This window comes from Pseudonaja textilis, chromosome 2 (assembly GCF_049901715.1).
Source record: "Pseudonaja textilis isolate UNSWEBS1 chromosome 2, rPseTex1.2, whole genome shotgun sequence".
NCBI lineage: Eukaryota > Metazoa > Chordata > Lepidosauria > Squamata > Elapidae > Pseudonaja > Pseudonaja textilis.
The window spans coordinates 64123692-64144467 of record NC_141991.1 but is presented as its reverse complement, the minus strand read 5'-3'; the positions used below and the strand labels follow the sequence as shown (position 1 = coordinate 64144467).

Below are 20776 nucleotides of genomic sequence, written 5' to 3'. Positions count from 1 at the left end.
TGGATAAGCATGAAAGTAGAAATCCTACTTTTGCATGTTCTCTTCCAATAAATGTTAATAACGCACAACTGGAAATAAATTTGAGGGATAACTGTGCAATATTGTGAATGAAAGTGATCCAAGAAGAAAAACATTCTGTCTTACTTCTGGTTTGAGCTTCTTCAGCGACAGACCGAAACCTCATCTCTGTGAGGCTTCAATTCGTGCTCGCCGCTGGAGCACCCTGAGCCGGCTGGTTTCGGGGCAAAGCCACCCTGTAGAGGTAGTGAAGAGTGGGGAGACTGCCAGCAGGGTTGAGGAGAGCCGCATCTCTCCTCCCCAGCTGGCCATTACCCCCTTTCCCGAAGGCGGTTGCAGTGGTGGTCAGAAATGGCCACCACAAAGAAGAACTCAACCAGAAAAGAATGTGCAGGAGGAAGATAAGAAGAGAAAGTTTTGGTTGACCAGGTCAAACAGCAAAAGCAACAAATAAGGTACCCTGGAATTGAAACTATTAAAAAACAATAACATTGTTCCCTAGAAGATGCGAAAGAGAGAGAAAAGGGAAAATATTTGGTTTTCTCCTTTTCCTACAATGACAGCTAAGAGACTTAAGCAAGAAATTGGAAAAAAAATCCACTTTGACATCAATAGGCATTCAATGCTGAAAATAAAAAGTCAAAGGGATAATAAAGATTTCTGGATAATTAAAAGTTTTTGAAAGCAGGAAAGGAGAGAAAAAGAATAAAAGGGCAGGATCTGGAAGGGAGGAGACTGCCTGGAATTAAAAAAGAACTTACAGCAAAATCTCAACAAGACTTCCAAAAGATACATTCTAACTGAAATATCACAACAAAAACCCCAGGAAGAGAAAGTCGAAAAAGAAATAAGAAGATATAACTCGGGACTATCTGGATTATTTGATGATTTCTGGATTCTTGGTTATTGTTTTGAATGACTAAAATCAATCAGGTGGTTGTTTAAAACTGTTTAAAATGGCTCCATTTTTAGAAGAACTCAAAACGGAACTTAAAAAGTACAAAGAAGATGCACAAGAAGGGAGAGGTTCTTTTGGCTTCGTATTTCAGTTCTTGGAAATGGAGATTTGGAACTATGAGAAACAACAAGAAATGCCTGCAGCACAAGAAGATTGGGACAGAGCAGAAGCCATCTTTAATGAACAAGTAATCTCAGGTGGGGAAAAAAAAGGAAAGGGGGGAAAGAGAATGGAAAGTTTAAGATTGGGAAAAACAACCCAGAAAAAGAGTAGAGGGAAAAATAAGTAAAAAATCAGAAAACAACGGAAGAGGGAAATGCAGAAGAGAGAATTAGAAGTAGAGAGACAAGAGGGTAAAAAGGAGAGGGAGAAGATGAGAGGGAAGAAATAAAGGAAAAGAACTTATAAAGGAGAGAAGCAAAATATAGAGAAACAGGGCCTATTTAAAGATAATGGGTGAAAACTTAATGGAAAAAGGGATTCTGCGTAAGATAGTATGGTTATATTAGAAGCAGAAATAATTTTAGAAAATATGAAACAGTGTATGATTAAAATGTCTGATAAAATAGCTATCATAATTCAGTGGAATGCTTGTCAATAAATAAATGTAACAAAAGGTATATTTAATGATTTATAAAACATATGTGAAGAGAAATAAGGGAAAAATTAATTATGGAGATTATATGTGTTTTTAAGGAAGTATGATATTTAATTGAAAAAAGTGTAAAGATGTTAAGATTTTAATGATTGTTAATGATAGAACTGAACTGGAATGGAATGAGGGTTTATAATTACATATATTTATAATCTTTCTTTTTTTAAAAGAATATAGTATGTATTATAAGAATGTACCAAGCAGAATATGATTGGAAGTTATGTATTATATTGAATGTCATAACCTTAAAGTATATATCGAAGTTTAAATAAGAGTTGAATGGATAAAATTAAAAGTTATAAAGGTGTCACACTCCAATTAGTAACTACAAGAGAAAATTTGTTTAATGAGAAAAGATAATATGAAATTGAAACAGAACAGACAAAAGTATAAATATGATTTGAATTGAGATGAGATAATCAAAATAAAATTGAGAAAATTAAAAGAGGGAAAAAACTATATAGAAAATGCAGAATAGTAATAAGATATGGAATAGAATACAAAAAGGAGCATGAAATTGAGTTTTGTGTCTGTATAAAGAAGTTCAACCTGGAACCATGCTATTTTCAAAAAAGATGTTTTACTTGTATTTTGTATATGTGAAAACCCAAATAAAACTTTATTTAAAAAAAAAAATCTGTCTTGATGACATGAACAGATGAACGGGTATAAGACAAGAAAATACAGGAAAGAAGTTATTCTGAAACCCAAAAATAATGAGAATGGTGAATGTGTACTGTCTATCTAAAAATTATGCTTGTTTCAACTATATTGTTAAAGTATATACTTTAAGTACATACTTCTTAAAGTCGTACATACATATACATGTAGATAAAGAAAAAGAATAAACTAGGTCAAAAGTCATGAATAATTTGATAGAATTCACGAAAGATATAAAAGATACATATAGAGATACATAGAGATTCTGAACACGAGGCCAACTAAATATACAATACACAACAGAAAGCAGAATGAAAACAGAATGACTGCAAGAAGACAAAATCAAGTCCCATAAAAAGTTTAGGATTATTTTCGTAATAGAATAAATGGAAGATGGCCATAAGGAAAGTGAATTTGGAAGCTGCTTGGAACGGAGTGATAAAACAAGGTGACACAGAAACATGTGGAGTTATATTAAAAGGGAATTAGAAAAAGAATGCTTGGTGGAATGATGAAATGGAAATGACTGCAAATCGGAATAATCTAATAATCTGTAACAAAACAAGAAGACAATATATTGTATAATGTTGAAAAAAAGAGAAAAATAGTTGCAAAAAAATAATCAGCCCTAACACTAAGGAGAAGAATTAACAGGGGAAGGTTATTTTTGAAGGAAATAATCTGTTATTATAAGAGAAAGTTATCCGCACTAACCTGATATTGAAGGTTGGCTGTTAAAAACAATGTAGAATAGAAGGTAAAGTATGCAAGATAATGAATGGAATTATTCTGAAGATTAGAACAATGTTTGTTGTCCTCTTCTTTTTTTTAATGTATTCGTGGATACATGTGTTGTTGATTGAGATTCCAAATGACATGCGGCAAATGGTAGATATAATGTATGATAGAGCAAAGTGTACGGATGTGAAAAAATGTGAATAAAGACTGAAGTATATTTGTTTGTTAGAGAACATGGAGTGAATGACTGAAAAGTATAAAGGTAAATGCTAAAAAATTAAAATTACCGTATTTATCGGCGTATAACACGCACAGGCGTGATAACACGCATTCCCTTTAAGAGGGAAATTTCAGGAAAAAAATATGCGGCGGGCGCAGCGCTGACATCACGTCACGACGCGATGTCGCCGCTTAGGCAATTATTGGGAACGGATCTCTTAAAGAGGATTCCGCCTCCTGATATTGGCGTATAACACGCATACATCATTTGCCCCCTATTTTCAGGGGGAAAAAGTGCGTGTTATACGCCGATAAATACGGTAGTAATCCATTTGTGTACTGTGGAAGGATATTTGCTAAAGATGAAAAAACTGATCAGGAAATGATACATATAAAAATAAGTTGAATATAACAGGAATGTGGTAAAACAAGAAGAGATGAGATTTAAAAACTGAATGGCTATTGATTAAATTAGATTGGAAACAAAAGTGAATGATAAGTGGACAAAATACATTGAGGCAATGTAGTCATATAGGCAGAACAATTGGGGATTGAATCACAAAGTAAATGAAGGAAGAGTTAATTAGTTAAGTGAAAGGGAAAAGTCAAGCTTACACAGAACTGATCAATCTCAAAGTGAACAAATAATAAAAGATAATGTATAAAATGGTAAAAAAAATTGCATTAGAGCCAGAAATATTACTTTTAAAGAAATGTGCACAGACTTTAAAAATACCCCCACACATGTATTATTATTTAATTCTTATTTAATACATTGCTGCCTGCTTTTCCTTTGCAAACGAGTTATTCCAAACTGCTTATGTATAAAAAAATAAACATAATAAAAGTACATGTTACCTGCTGGCAGTAAGAATCAAAAGCCGTGAATGCTTGCTTGTACATGCAGCTACCAAAGGAGATAACACAAGGATCTACTGAGTTCACAAAGCTCTCAGCAACTGACAAGATTGCTGGAAAAAGATCTCTCATAACCTGAAAAAATAAAAGGAAGACCAAAGGGGCTTCAAAAATGTATCTTTGTCTCTCCAATGCATATAGCTGATCATATTTATGGTATTCCAAAATTTACTGATAACACAAAATCAGTTAAACAAGTTCCCTGAAGATGAGCTCCACCATGAGTCTGAGAGCTTTGAAGAGTCAACTTCTGGTCCCAGTGATTGACCCAGGTTCAATCTTGCTGTTAAACATCTGATTGTGGTATTAATTCATCTATTGGAGATGATGAACAATATTCTATTTCTGCCTTTATGGGAGCTAATGATATATTGAATCTTAAGGTAAGGGTGCCTGTTATTTTCTTCAGGAAAACAGGATATTTATGGAGAAAGCAGAAAGTCATTTCAACAACCAAATCTATCATAATCACAAAAATGGTGTGGTTTTCTCAATGCATTATCTGATTAAATGATTCATGGCAGTACAGTATTTACAAACATGTGGAGAAAATAAACAGGTTTGTGGACCAACTTTGCAATGTTTAATCTAGAAAGAAAAATAAGAAAACCCACCCAATGTGCTGAATTGCATCACAGCAAAGAACCTACCAGCGAGTGATATCGGAAGGCATTCTGCAGCAACTGCTCTCGCAAACAACCCGACTGAATCTTACTCTTCAGCAATCTCTCAATTTGCTTCTTGTTTTTGGTACTTGTAGCATAGATTATTAACAGCATTATCATATCCAGGACCTTTTTAAAAATAAAAGTACTAAGCTAATTATGCAAATATTAAATTCAAAATAAAAAGTAGGTAAATAATGGTAATGGTTTTTTAAAATTAAGAGGCTCATGCAATAAGAAGCCTACAAAGAAAACAGCTAGTGCAGAATCTAAATAGGATTACCTTATGATCAGAGGCAGTAGGAATATTCTCAATAGCCTAGAACAAGAAGAATAGATTATGCACATTATGAAATTCAATAATTGCTTACATAACATACATAAATAAAACCTCAGAACTCTTCAGCAGAATAGGTCTGCTAATAGCCAAAATTATATTAAATTCTGTATATCTTTGAGAAAAATGGGATAATTTTTAGTGAAAATTGTAGAAGTGCACTTTAAATTGTCAAAAAGACAGAACACATGTTTTGCTTCTAACAGGTCCCAATTTCAACTATTAACATTTTTGCATCACGGGAAAACTCAGAAATATAGAGCACAACGCTAAAGATCGAGATCACATTTAGTGCCCATTTTACAAGAAAGCGGAATCCCTAAATAAAACACCTAAAACATAAGATAGCTTTATAAAAGCTTGTTTAAAAGAGAGAGCATGGCAAAAGCAAATAAATAGGGAAAAAAGTTTAACCTTAATCCAACCTTCTAATACACACTTCTGAAATTTAAGAGCCGACTTTAATACTTCAAAAAGGAGCTTGAAAGAATCCTTGTTAATACTCATTTGGCTTGCAGATAGACTGAAAAGAAGCACAAGAGTAGATTCAAACAACAGCAAACATTAATTCAGCATTAACAATATTAAAATAATTTGATAAGGGTAAGACTTTTGTTTTTTTAAAACAATGTGTTATTATAGTTGTTGGATTGACCATATTTTAGGCACTGGGTATTGGCACAGAAAGTCGTTGAATAAGGCTAACTTAAACAGATATCGATACTATGTACAGACCTTGACTGTGCCTGGCTGCTGAGTTTACTCTGAGAAGCCTGGATACTTGGAAGGGCAGCACATGATTCCAGGTTCAGCTTCTTACGAAGGTCAGAAATTACCTGCATGACAGTATGTATCATTCAAACTCATTTGGGCAACTACAATGTATTCATAATGATTATTAGGAAAAAGGAGAAAAAGGAAGACAGAAGGAAACAGCATACAAAACTGCAATGGCATATTTTTATATGCAGTTTTTAACATATATTTGTATAACACCAATTAATATATATTCCATATTTTATGCACATGACAATCAAATTAAAAACAGAAAAGTGGTATAGTATGTCTTCTGCACAGCTGTTAAGAAAACTTGGCAGATTTTTTTCTGTAATAATTAATAAGTGAAACAGCAGAAAGAAATAATGCATTAATTATTAGGTATATATTTTAAAGAGAAACACAAGGCAGCATGCATGATGCTCCCTTCTCCTTTTTTTTTTCACAACCCTATAATGTGGGTTGGGTGAGATAGAATAACTTCCCAAAGTCACCTAGTGAGCTTTGTGACTGTGGGTGGAGTAAAATCTGGGTCTTCCTAGTCCAGTACCGTCATGCAAAAAAGATGCTCAAGTCTTATAAATATTTCAGATTGTAAACATTTCACGTTCAAATCATCCTTCCTCAAGTTTAAAGCAACTCCCAGTAAATTCTGCCTGCTTGATTAGGAAGTACAGGTTCCCTCCAGGTAAAGAAGAAAATTATCTATACAGTTCCTGGGGATAACCTTTTCAAATATTGGTCCCTTTCATGCAACAGTAATCCCACTCCCCAAATTTAAGTTGACTCAGCATGACTGGGGAAGGCAATCAGAGCCTTGTTACTTGAGTAGGCCTTTCAGAAGAAGAGGAAACAAAAATGATTCTTTCTGCATGTATAAGACATTAGATGGATCATTGAAATAGGAATATTTTACTGCGTTCATTTTGTCATTTATCTAATTTCTTCCTAGTGATTTTAATGTTGTTTACAGGTGATAGAATAAGAAACTGCTCAGAGACAACTATAACAAATTATAACCCAAACTATAACAAATTATAACCCAAACTGAAACAAATCAAACTCAAAATATCTGCTTATCTGCCTAGGTAAGAAAAAAGAGAGATTAAAGTAATCTGAAATGATCTCAATGGTAACAGTTTCAGATGTGAGGTAACGCTGGAACCTCTATCATTCATACATAAAAATAAAGCCGCTTTTCCCATATTTATTTTACTGTGGAAAACTTCATTCCAAAAATATAATATTCAAATAGAGCATCTTTGATGGCTAGGATAGATACTGTACCTCTGTTGCTTCAGTGGCCTTCATAGAATGAAGAATAAACTTAACTATTATGGGTAAATCTTCCACTTTTACAGCAGATACTGAACTCATGACAGACAGGCGTATCTATTGGGAGAGCAAAAATTTGATCAGATGTCAAAATGAGAAAAAGAATTATACTCCTTGCTTGTGCTTATCCCAAAATGTTGAGTTAACTTTAAGGGAAAACTCATTAATTTTTTAAAAAATAAATAAAACTGATGCCAAAGACTTAGAAAAAAAACTAGGAAATTCAAGGCTATCTTGCGCTCTAGAAATTTTTTAAACTTTCAGATAACAGAGCCAATCCTTCTAACAAGGAAAACTTAGAGCAATCAAGATTGCCTCTTAGTGTCTTTCTTGCCTCCACTGGATGCAAGGATAGAACAGTTAATGGTTTCTGGCTGATTCCAAAACTGCGGCAAATTTAATTCCTGACAGGCGATTCCATACCTCAGACAGAAGTTCCATATCAAGATTTAAACAGGAAAGTGCATCCAGGACTGGAACTGTAAGCCCAATGTTCTCCTTTAATAAAGAACTAAAGAATAGGAAAAAATACTTTTAACAGTTACAAAACACCCAAACTGCAATATTATAGTGGTTTTTTTTTTCAATTGCTCATCATTATTTCTTGGAGATTTTCCAAGAAAGATGTGAAAGCCAGGAAGGTGCTTCCAACAGCTTTATTGATACCAAAACAAATGGAACCTTTTTTTTTCTTGTATTATGATTTTTCTTACTTTTCTGGTTCCTGGACTGTTCTTACTAACAATTCCAAAGTCTAGATTGGTTCATTTCTCTAAATGGGTATTCCTTAACATTTAGCAGGAACGGATTATAATAGAGTATTAAAATTTCCAGGCCTTTCACCAACTTAGTTACTTTGGACATGGTCTCTATTAATTCTATGTTATATTAATGACATAATGTTGCTGGAAAAAGGCAGAAAACATAAAAATACAGGAAGTGTATTTGTAAAACACAGTAATACCATATTTACCTAAGTTGTTTGGCAATTTCACTGTGCTGGGAATCTTCCAGAATTTCTGGCAGACTTGTAATGATATCATGTTGAATTGATGGAGGTGAAACAGAAACCATCTGCATGATCATTGAAACAAGATCCTACAAGTAACAAAGCATGAGGTCATAGAAATTCAAGAAAAGTTTCTCTAGTGACTGCTTGAATAAAATGCTGACAAGCCAGGAGATATATGCTACACATACATAAGGTGCTGATTATGTATTACAAATATATTATTTATACAGTACATCATCAAACAAACATTTTGCTATAAACAAAAATAAAAGCCAAACTTTATTTTATTTCATTAAATTTATATGGTGCCCTTGTCACTATCCAAAGTGACTCTGAATGGTGTATAAATTTCATAAATAAAATAGCTTCAAAGTGAAATGGGTAGCTAATAATAATAATGATCATCATCATCATCATCATCATAGAAGCATGCTCTGGCAGATTATGTGAAAGACAGTGTTGAACCAGCTTTGATGGAGGTCAACAAGGGGAAGTTGCTCAAAGTGCAGAAAAACTAAGAATCAATATAGAAAAACATCGATGCAAACTCAGGCTGACAGATGGTGTAACAAAGCACAAAGGACAGTTCCTTGAAAAGATCCAAGGAAAAGTAGATAAGGAAAAGACCTGGTTATGGCTGACCAACGGAACACTGAAGAAAGAAACGGAAGGCCTGATTCTTGCAGCCCAAGAACAAGCCATCAGAATGAATGTAATCAAAGCAGAATAGATAAAACTGCTGATGACCACAAATGCAGACTCTGCAAAGAAGCGGATGAAACCATTGATCACAAACTGAGCTGTTGCAGGACAATAGATTAGACTGACTACAAACAACATCACAACACAGTTGCTCAGATGGTCCACTGGAACTTTTGTCAAAGCTACCATCTGCCTGTAGCAAAGAACTGGTGGGATCATAAGCCTGAAAAAGTGGTCAAAAATGAGCATGCAAAACTACTGTGGGACTTCTGAATACAGACTGACAATTTTTTGGAACACAATACCCCGGATATCACAATTGTGGAGAAGAAAAAAGTGTGGACATTGCCATACCTGGTGACAACAGAATCAACGAGAAACAACTTGAAAAAATCATCAGATATGAGGACTTGAAAATCGAACTGCAGAGACTCTGGTATAAACCAGTGCAGGTGGTTCCAGTGGTACTTGGCACACTGGGTGCTATGTCTAAAGACCTAGGCAAGCACTTAAAAAGAATTGGCACTGACAAGATCACCATTGGTCAGCTGCAGAAGGCCACCTTACTGGGATCTGCTCGCATAATCCGCCAATACATCAACGCAGCCCTAAACACTTGGGAAGTGTTCGACTAGTGATTTGTGATACAAAATCCAGCATGGTTATCTCGTCTGCTGTGTATACTGTCATTTTTGTGAATAATAATAATAATAATAATAATAATAATAATAATAATAATAATAATAATAATAATACCAAGCTTGATTTTGCTATTAGGAGCCCCACAAATTGTTCCTCTGTACAACCATGTAATTTTATCTCCCCAATTTAGTCAGAAGAGAAATTTGGTAAATATTTTTTGCTAATAAGCAGGTCCTAGCTATTATCCATGACCATATCTGCTGCATTTTTGACCGTATAAAATGAATTTTTAATTTTGAAATTTTTTTCAGGAAAGTGGTTTTATATTACTTAGGCTGCTGTATATGCAATGAACTTCATCTCTGTAATGAAGCAAAGTAAGCAAACATAATAAATATATATTTTATTATAACCCAATTATAAACCTTGACTTCTCAACAGCGTGATTTCAAGTAGCACTACATAAATTATATTGTAAAATCCAGCAGCAGCTGAATTTTAAAATGAAACTTGAGTGTTTTTAATTGTCTACTATTTGGTCTTGCCTTGTTGTCAACTATCCTGTCAAGCCATTTTAACTGATTGACAATCAGCCGAGGCAAATTTAATCCATCACTGCCAACACTGAAAAATAAAAATGACAAAAGAATCACAGGGAAGAAAAGATCAAGCACACTATCTTCTTTACTATTAATACAAATTATATTCTAAAATCTATAAATTGTCTGTCTAGATACAATCCAAATTTTCTTTTTTCAGCACCATATCTTTAAGCCTTTTTTCTGGAAATAAAGGCACCATTGATAACATAAATAACATTAGCAAGATTGACTAACACTATTTTGAGCCATGTAACAATCTACACTGGGCATTTAAATAAAGTCAATTACAGTTCACCAGTCTATTTGTTTATTTTGCCATGTAAAGCTGACCTTTTACACCAGAATGTATAAAAACTGAACATCAATCTTTCATTGTGTACTGCTTAGAACTACAAACAAATTATTTACACCAGTCTACTGCATTTTTTTCTCTTCAATGCAAATCAGATCCCACTTATAGGATTTCAGAACAGTAAAAAACAGAAGCTACCTGATAGACAATGTTCTGCCTTAAATATCTTTCAAAAAGGTATTTATTTTTATCTATCTATCTATCTATCTATCTATCTATCTATCTATCTATCTATCTATCTATCTATCTATCTATCTATCTATCTATCTCATAGTTTTTAACTGCCCATCTCCCTCAGATTTACTTACCTTTCCTGAAAAAATTCAGGGAGCTTTTCAAATAACAGTTTTATCACAGCAGGCTTCAAAAAAAAAAAGAAGATAAAAGTGTTTTGAGAAAATTGCATTTTACACTGTCTACAAAATCTTGTACAAAATAATGCAAGACAATTTTCCTAAAGTACCAGTTAATGGTACATAAAAACATTAGCGATATCCTGTTTCAGAGAAGACAAATTCTATCTCCTGAATTTAAAAGATAAAAGTAAAATCTATTCATATATATATATATATTTGTTTTCTTAAGTTTTCGCAGGTATTTATATGCATGATATTCAGCTTTGTTCGGAAATTTTCCCACGTCATTGTACTTGTGCTTTTAAAGTTGTAGCAACATTTCGGCAGAATCTCATCTGCCATCATCAGGCTTCTGTATTGTGTCCATCTGTGAGTCAGGTCCCCACAGTTGTTTCAGTTTTAAATTTGGGGCAGCCTATTGCTGTGCCAGAAGGGTTTTTTCTTTATCCTGATTTTTTGGGAATCTTGGTCTGTGTTTATTGGTCTTGGAGTTTGCTGTGTTCTGCTTGATTGGTGTTTCTAATATCTTCTGTCTGTTTTGTGGCTCTTTTTGTGTCTTGATTGGCTGGCAACATGATGTTCCTTTATTGGAGGCCTTTTGTGCAGCTTGGCTCCGGGTAAATGGACAGTTATCATTTGTTAAGAAGCTAGGTTTCATCTGGGTGCCTGGTTGGGGTGTGTTTGAGCTGGAGGTATCAGGGGGGATCTGTTTGTGTCCAGGTGTTTGCCTGGCTTGTGGTGTGGAGATTTTTTTGTTTGTGAGTGCAGGCTTCCAAATGATTGACAGTCTGGTGGAATCATCTCTTCTGTTCATGCTTTCAGGTCTTTTTTCAATCTCTATGGCTTCTCTGATAATTCTGTGGCTGGAGTTTTCTATAGTGGCTAGGGTTTTGGTGCCATTGAAGTTGATGCTATGACCTGTGGCTTTCATGTGTTGGACTAGTGAGGAAGTGTGTTCCAGCTTTTTTACTGCATTTTTGTGTTCATCTGGGCAGGTACTTATTCTTCTATTGATCTGTCCAATGTATGTGGCCGGGCATGATGCACAGGGGACTTCAAAATCTAACTGATTTTGTCTGTAGTACCTCTTATGTAGGGCAGGACAGCTGTTCCATAGGTCTGTTCATCTTCTAGGTCTCCATTATGTGGTCAAACGAACACAACCAGAAGCCTGATGGTGTCAGATGAGATTCTGCTGAAACGTTGCTACAACTTTAAAAGCACAACTATAATGACATGGGAAAATACCCGAACAAAGCTGAATACCATACATACATACATACATCATATGATACACACAGAGGGGGAGAGACTACAAATCTATTATCTATTCAAATCTGGAAGAAAGTGATCAGTTTGTGATGCATCCTTTGTGCCTCTGTGAAGCCTATTTTAAAGTGAAACAGAACTATACCCATTTCCCAATTTCTCAGTGCATTTAAAAAATTGAGGGTATGGGTAGATTAATGAATCTTTCCAACAATCTTGTGTCATCTTTCTTTTCATTATTCTAGTTCTACCTAGGCATTAGCTGAAAAGTAATTAGGAAGAAACTGGACTGAATACTCTTGCCTCTCTCCAACCTCCATAGATTCAGGCAGCGGTTTGCGTTACACTGGGTTGGTTTGAATGAGAGTACACTTCTCTTTGTAATCCTGGACCACATAGAACAGAATAATAATTACAGATGAAAGGAGAAAGGTGGGAAAGATGGAAATAGACTGCATATAAGCTCCATTTTCCCCCACCTTCATCTTTCCCACAAGTTCAGTCTAATGCCTTAGTGGCATTTAGGATGTCTACTTTTGATTGTCAGGAGAAAATGGGAAAGTCAAATGATAAACATACCTGTAATATTTCAATACCAAGAAGCAATTTAATGAGGCTGTCACAGTATGAATGCACTGCATTACTAAGGAAGAGAAAGACAGCTTCCTGTTACTCTTATTACAAATTCATTCTAGAAAATTTCCTGATTGGTTGCCTAACCTAACTGCCACGTGGAAACATGAATGAAAAACTATGTATTTGCACTGGAATTATCTCTGAATTCTTTGAACGAAAAAAAAAAAAAGAACAGATTTATCTCTTTTAGTCAATGTACTATAGCATTTACTTATATGCTTTTGGTCTGCCCTCTAAAAGGTGCATCAATTTACATTAGTACTTTTATCCCTCTCCCCATCCAGGCAAGTTCATGTATGTGATTAGGGATTTTTCAATTCCTCTGAAGCTAACAATAGTTATAAAACATTTGGGTGATACTTTTCAAGCATCAAACAATTCTTTTCACTTACTTTGTTTCTTGATTTTGTGCAGGTATGCATGGTAGAAGACAATTCCTAAATTGATCTCTGTTTTCAATGTGGGAATCCAAGCCAACGATGAATTCTGCAACAACCTAATTTTTAAAAAGAACAGAAAAAGGAAGACTGAGCAATCATAAAAGTCATCATTGCTTTTTAGCTTTTTGCTATGTAGGCGGAAATAAATATATATCAATATAATTTCAGAAATATCATATGATCAGATTCATACCTGTGGATAAGAAGGGTGTTTTCTTAAGGCTTGATGCAATTTTTTCTGGAAAATTGCTCCATCTACAGCTACAAGAAAATATCAAGAGAAACATGCATAAAAATACATATCCACATCGTATTATTCTAAATGCCACTTTCTCTTGTCTTTAAACAGCTCAATGATAGCTGATAGAAATCCAACAGCATTTTTTAAAATTTCCTAATCTGGAAATATAAGAAAATACAATAACCATATATCTTTCTGGGAGTCCTGCCTTGTGTCAAATTGCATCCAATCAAGACAAGAAGCCTTTGCTTTTCTTCTTCTGATTCACTGAATTTGGTTTGTCATCCAGGTTTTGACATTGACAGTGACACATGAAAGAAACTGTACAGCATGTTTTCTTCTCTTTGCAAAAATATTCTCAGTAAAATATGCCTAAACATAGAAAGAACTGCAAGGTTTCCAGAAACATTGATCAATGAGGGGTGGGGAAACTGAAATGCTGGGAAGAAACAATAGACTGGGTTTTCCAAAAGTAATAGGGCAGTCACAATTTAGCAATAAATTAGGAAAAAAATTATATAGTCAAATGGAATATAATGCATGTCGAAGAGATAATATAAAAACACAGAAATTAATCATCATCACCACCATTATCATACATTTTATTTTTATTTATTTTGTCAAGCGATTATAAGATAACAGGTATAGGTTATAAACATAGTTATGAATACATGAAATGGATACATATAAGAAAAATGAAAAGAAACAATAGGACAGGGACTGTAGGCACGTTGGTGCGCTTATGCACGCCCCCTACAGACCTCTTAGGAAAGGGGCGAGGTCAATAGTAGACAGTCTAAGGCAGGGGTGTCCAACCTTGGCAACTTTAAGACTTGTGGACTTCAACTCCCAGAATTCCTCAGCAAAGCTGGCTGAGGAATTCTGGGAGTTGAAGTCCACAAGTCTTAAAGTTGCCAAGGTTGGACACCCCTGGTCTAAGGTTAAAGTTTTGGGGGTTTGGGGAATTTTGTGATGTGTATTTATTTCAAATACAACTGAAATCCTCCCTGTTCATGACTAAGTAGTCTTCAAGCAAAAAAAGAAAAAAGAAAAAAGAAAAGAAAAAGAAAAGGATTCTCTCCCAGATTTGCATATCTAACACCAAGTACTCCATTTACCAAAGAAGCACAGCACAATAAACAATACCTATTTCATTCTGTTTCTCTCCTGCTTTCAGTGTAATCCCTGCAGTCTTAAGGAGATGCCCAAAAACATTATTGCTTTCTATATCATCATCTTGTAGAACAGATTTTTTCTTTCCAGAGGTTCGAGGCCTTTTTGTTTCTAATAGGGAAACATAAGCAAATTGAATGTTGGTATTAATGTGGAATCACAGCAGCTAAATGCATAAATTAACATTCAAGTAAAAAAGTTATCCCATTTTTTGTTATTTCTGCCCTGAAATAGCAATGAAAGGGATTGTAAAACACTTTCTGACAGGCCAATTGTACATAGTATAGAGGGAAAAGAATGAAAATGTCTGCTTTATAATGTCTTTAGATTGTAATCATAATTGCTGGACATGATGCTCATAATGAATTAAAACAAAATCAATGGGACTTAAACTTTTTTTCTGAATTGCATTCTCTATTACATATATGCTTTTGTCAGGACTCTCAAACATGACTCTATCAAGAATTATATACATTCAACTTAAGATTATTATACTGGTATACTATAATGTGGACAATATAGAAGGATAGACATATTAGTGGCAAAAAAACAGGAGTCTGGTAGTATATTTTCTGATTAACAAATGTTAGAACCCAAAGTATGGATCCGGTACATAGATCACATTTTTGCCAAATTAAAAAGGCCAACCACAGTACACACACAAAACCATCAACAACATCTTCAAAGGAATAAAATTCACTAGCGAAAGAGAAAACAACACATTACCCTTCCTGGATATTCTAATCAGCAGAGGCAGTGATGCCAAATTAGAATCACAAGCCTATCATAAAATCACTCACATCAACCAAGTGCTCCACTACGAAAGTAACATCCCAACCTCTAACAAAAGGAACTGTAGGAACATTATTTGAACAAGCACAAACAATATCTTCCAACAAAATGGACATGCACGCAACTTCATTGTTCCTGACCACTTAATCCAATACAGCATAAGCGACACAAACTGTGAAAAGGATATCACTGTCATACATTAAAACATCTCGGCACGCAGAGCGATTTCTCACAGCATGCAAGAGGTCATCCAGAAGCGCCCCATTGCACATGGGCGCGTGACCGCCTAACAGCTAACTGTCGGGTATCTGGTGTGCATGCACAGGAGGCGGAGGGGTGTCTGTGGGAGACGTGCGCACATGCACAGGGACGTGCTGCGCGCGAGGGGATCACGCGCATATACACGGGGGGGGCGGGGGGAACATGCATTGCCTTCTGGGTGCTGGCACACGAGCATGCGCAAGTGAGCACATGCGCAATTATTGGCACGGGAGCTGAAAAATATTAGCCACCACTGGACTACTACCACAACATGGCATCACCATAGTACAGAAACCAGCCCCAGAAGAAAAAACATGAGTCATCTACAGCATACAGAGTAAGGCCGCAATGTAGGACAAACAGGCAGAAGACTAGCAGATCATATCCATAAACAATTAGCAGTCAGAAGACATGATGAAAACTCCTTAATTTCACAACAAATGAATAGACCTAACCATAATTTTAAATGGGAAACTTTGAGTATCCTAGACCAAGCCAAGTCCAAAAACACCAGAGAATTTCCGGAAGCCTGGTATTTAAGACAAATTAGCCATCAACAGGCATATAGGAGCTGTGTTGGTTAGTGTTGGTTAGAATGTGTTGGTTAGAATGCAGTACTGCAGGTTAACTTACTGCTCACTGCCTGGAGTTTGACCAGCTCAAACAAGACTTAGCTTTCCATCCTTCTGAGATTAGTAAAATGAGGATCCAGATTGTTGGGGTAATATGCTGACTCTGTAAATTGCTTAGGCAGGGCTGTAAAGCACCATGAAGCAGTGCATAAGTCTAAGTGCTATTGCTATATAGATATAAATAATATGGAGCATGAATATCCTCAAACATTGCAACTGTGACAACGATATTTGAGGATCAATGTTTGTAACTGAGCAGTATAAAATTCTATACTAAATAAAATAAAATATATTGCACTTTATTTCTGATATTACTGCTTTGGAAATTTTCTGAAAGCCTACAATTAACATCTCATTCATTGCTTATGATGTGGGCGAAAAGGTACTTCAAGTGGGAAGAAAAAGCTTGTTCTTGTTGCTGCTCTTCAGTTCTAAAAGTAATAGTATTCCTTTGCTTAATGACCTTGACAAATAAAAAAGTTTCCATCTTTACATACTTGGTAATTCTTCTATCAGATTTTCATTGTAGAAATGAGGTTTGAACAATTTCCGTTTTGAAGCCATGAGAGGTGTTGAAATATCCTAGATCAAGAATATTAGGTGAAAATTAGAGACTGACTGAAGAAAACATGCTTTTATATTAAGAACTTGCAAATAATTGTGTAACAAATAAATTATAGCCACAAAATTGCATTCCAGCACAATGATTTTATTTAAAAGATGTATTATTATATATCTCTACATTATAGGTGTCAAAAGGAGCTATTGTAATCATCTGCAGAGTGTGCATATCATAGTAGGCATACATGATTAGGATAACCTAAATACATTTTCAGGAACAACACAATTGAATACCGGTACCCTGTACAACAAATTGTTGCTGTCAGAATGCTTGTTGAGGCTTTCAGCCCATCCATTGTTTCCCTCCCACCCAGGACACTGTTTGAAAAATGATGAGCCTACATTTGGGTTTTTGTTGTTGTTGGGTAAGAAATAGGAGTTGGCTCAACGCATCTCTCCCTGACTCCATTACCACAGTAAGAGACTATCATGTTTACTGATCAAATCACGAAATCCGAAGAGGAGGTGGTGTTGCTATCTTCTATAAAAAGTCCCTACATCTAAAAAACATCCAAGCTTGCTCTTCCTGAGACCATCGTCTGTGAACTGTCCTTAAATATCACATTTTGATTCTTATTATCTTATAGAACCCGTGATTATGACATCGAACATGTTAAACAAGTTTAATTCACTACTAACATGGGCAACATCCTGCCCATGCTTTTATCTTTCTTGGTGACTTCAATCTACCTCATATTAACTGGACCCTAAATGAATGTAAAATTGAACCCATACATGCAACCTTCTACAATGCTGTAACAAATCTGGGACTGGAACAATTAGTAACCAACAATACTAGACTTAACTGCCTTGATCTCATCTTTTGTAATAGTTTGAACTCAATTTACGGAATACAAATTAAAGAACCCTTTTCCAACAGTGACCATAACACAATTGACTTTTCTCTCAATATACATCCACACAAAAATCATCACAACGATGGGGTCCCCAATTATAACTTCAAAAAAGGCAACTATGATCTTATAGACAACGATCTCTCATCTCTTCATTGGCAATTTCTATTCACTGGATGCTATACTGTTGAAGACCATTACAACATATTTTTACTTGAAGTCAAAAGAGTCATCAAACTATATGTACCAATAACAACTCCCCAAACCAGAAAAAACAAATTACCCATAACAATAAGGAAGCTTCAATCCAAAAAGAAATTAATTTGGCAGAAAAACAAATCTGATCACGTTGCCAACTTCAAAAGCCGATACAAAAATTTATGCCACCAAAGACTGAATGCACCAATTATCACATTAAACAAGAGGAAAACCTTCTATGCACCAATTCTACTCGTGCTTTCTACAAGTTTGTAAACAACAAACTAAAAGACTCAAGGTCCATCCCACCCCTGAAAGGACCTAATGGTAAAGACTGCAACAATGACACCATTAAAGCCAAACTCTTTAACACATTCTTTGGCTCAGTATTTGTAAACAGCAATGGATCATGCCCAGTATTTCCTAGTCGAACCACAGACAACTACAAAGATCTAATACATATCGATTTTACAGAAGACAATGTTGAAAAAGCACTATGTAATCTTAAACCATCTCTATCTATTGGACCGGACGGAATATGTGCCTACTTCTTAAAAAAGCTATCCACTGCCAGAGCCAAACCTCTAAGCATAATCTTTGAAAAATCTTTCAGGATCAGCTCCTTGCCAAAACTATGCTCACTAGCCACGGTCATCCACATCTTCAAAAAGGGAGACCTCAGCCTAGTTGAAAATTACAGACCAATCTCTTTATGCTGTGTCACCCGTAAAGTCATGGAATCAATTATTAACCAATCCATTATCCTCCACTTAGAGACAAACAACCTACTCTCTAATGAACAATTTGGTTTCAGAAAAAAAACTATCCTGTAATCTGCAACTCTTACACTGCAAAAACATATGGACTATACAACTCAATCAGGGCAAAGCAACAGACACAATCTACATAGACTTCTGTAAAGCCTTTGATGCAGTGGTACTCGGCAAACTACTCCTAAAACTAAAATCTTATGGTATTTCTGGACACCTGCATAACTGGATAGATGCATTCCTGTCAAACAGACAACAAATGGTCAAAATTGGGAGCGTCCTATCAAATTCCGTACCTGTCAACAGTGGTATCCCCCAAGGCAGTTCTAGGACCAACTCTCTTCATACTCTACATCAGTGGTTCCCAACCTTTTTTTCACCCCGCACCCCTAAAGAAATTTCACTCAAACCTCGCACCCCCTGGAATAAAAACGCCAAAAATAGCCAATATCCTATTATTTACCTGGACTTTTCTCGCACGCCCTGGAATATCGTCTCGCACCCCCAGGGGGTGTGAGCACCCCAGGTTGGGAACCCCTGCTCTACATAAATGACCTCTGTGATCATATTAAGAGCAACTGCGTTCTCTTCGCTGATGATGTAAAGCTATTCAACACCACCAACAACACTACTATCCTTCAAAAAGACCTCAGCTATGTATCAGAATGGTCAAACAAATGGCAACTTCAAATCTCAACAAACAAATGCTCTGTTCTACATATTGGCAAAAAAAATCAGAAAATAAAATACAGGCTGAATAGTTAAGACCTTGTTGATGATCCAAACTCTGTCAAGGATCTTGGAGTACTCATCTCTAATGATCTAAGTGCTAGAGTCCACTGTAACTACATAGCCAAAAAGGCATTAAGAGTTGTTAACCTAATCCTATGTAGTTTTTTCTCTGGTAATATTACATTAATAACTAGAGCATACAAAACATTTGCTAGACCAATACTCGAATACAGCTCATCAGTCTGGAACCCACATTAAGTATCTGATATTAACACAGTTGAAAAAGTCCAGAAATATTTCACAAGAAGAGTTCTCCACTCCTCTACTCGTTGCAGAATACCTTATGTCACCAGACTTGGAATTCTAGACATAGAAAAGCCAGAACTACACTGCCTTCGGTCCAATCTAAATACAGTATATAAAATTATACATTGCAATGTCCTACCTGTCAATGAATATTTCAGCTTCAACCTTAGCAACACAAGAGCAAACAATAGATACAAACTCAAGGTTAACCGCACCAAACTTGATTGCAGGAAACACAACTTCAGCAACAGAGTGGTCAATGTCTGGAATACTCTACCTGACTCTGTGGTTTCTTCCCCAAACCCCCAAAACCTTAGACTTAACCTTAGACTGTCTACTATTGAACTCACCCTTTTCCTAAGAGGTCTGAAGGGGGCATGCATAAGTGCATCAATATGCCTACCGTCCCTGTCTTTTTGTTTCTTTTTATTTTATCCATTCCATGTATTCATAACTATGTTTATACTTATATCTGCTATCTTATAATCGCTTGACAAATAAATAAATAAATAAATAAATAAAATAAATTTCAACCACCCTGAAATCTTAGTTTGTTTCCTTTCGATCCCGGGGAGAAAAACAACAATTCCGCGGGAATGAAGCTACTGAGGTAATGAGAAGGGATTTTTTTTTCTTAATGGTTGTCGCGTTTGTGTATCTCTTCCTTCCTTTTCAAATCACTTCGTTCTGTCATCTTCCCTCCCACGGCTGATGGCGATACTGCCAAGAGAAACGAGGCTCCTAAGTTAGGCATTCCGCCGACGATTAAGCCAAACAATCGCAGTTTCCGCGAAGACTGTTTTTTCTTGCTTACCAACGAGGAGCAACCACACAACGCGGTCGCTGCCCAGCTTCGGCGCGCGCTCTCTTTCCCGTTTTTGGAATTCTCCCGCCAAAAGCCCGCC

At 35.7% G+C, this 20776-nt stretch overlaps 1 protein-coding gene across 2 annotated transcripts in view; it reads right to left on the bottom strand.

Annotated features, from left to right (window-relative positions):
* Positions 1 to 20756, bottom strand: part of FANCD2 (FA complementation group D2) — a 49771-nt gene extending 29015 nt beyond the window's left edge. Inside the window, exons 1-16 of one of the 2 annotated variants that reach the window (XM_087924114.1) lie at positions 20686 to 20756; positions 16888 to 16972; positions 14679 to 14816; positions 13485 to 13552; positions 13244 to 13347; positions 12795 to 12858; positions 10899 to 10951; positions 10182 to 10260; positions 8254 to 8378; positions 7704 to 7791; positions 7233 to 7337; positions 5904 to 6004; positions 5583 to 5691; positions 5115 to 5150; positions 4817 to 4960; positions 4107 to 4241 (exon numbers count right to left, since the gene is read on the bottom strand). In XM_087924114.1, the coding sequence (XP_087780240.1) occupies positions 4107 to 4241; positions 4817 to 4960; positions 5115 to 5150; positions 5583 to 5691; positions 5904 to 6004; positions 7233 to 7337; positions 7704 to 7791; positions 8254 to 8378; positions 10182 to 10260; positions 10899 to 10951; positions 12795 to 12858; positions 13244 to 13347; positions 13485 to 13552; positions 14679 to 14816; positions 16888 to 16954 (1416 nt within the window). In that variant the 5' untranslated portion in view covers positions 16955 to 16972; positions 20686 to 20756. Of the gene's footprint in view, positions 1 to 4106; positions 4242 to 4816; positions 4961 to 5114; positions 5151 to 5582; positions 5692 to 5903; positions 6005 to 7232; positions 7338 to 7703; positions 7792 to 8253; positions 8379 to 10181; positions 10261 to 10898; positions 10952 to 12794; positions 12859 to 13243; positions 13348 to 13484; positions 13553 to 14678; positions 14817 to 16887; positions 16973 to 20685 lie in introns of those variants that run through there. The other variant, XM_026721493.2, reaches the window with a different exon arrangement.
* Between the last annotated feature and the right edge of the window lie 20 nt (positions 20757 to 20776).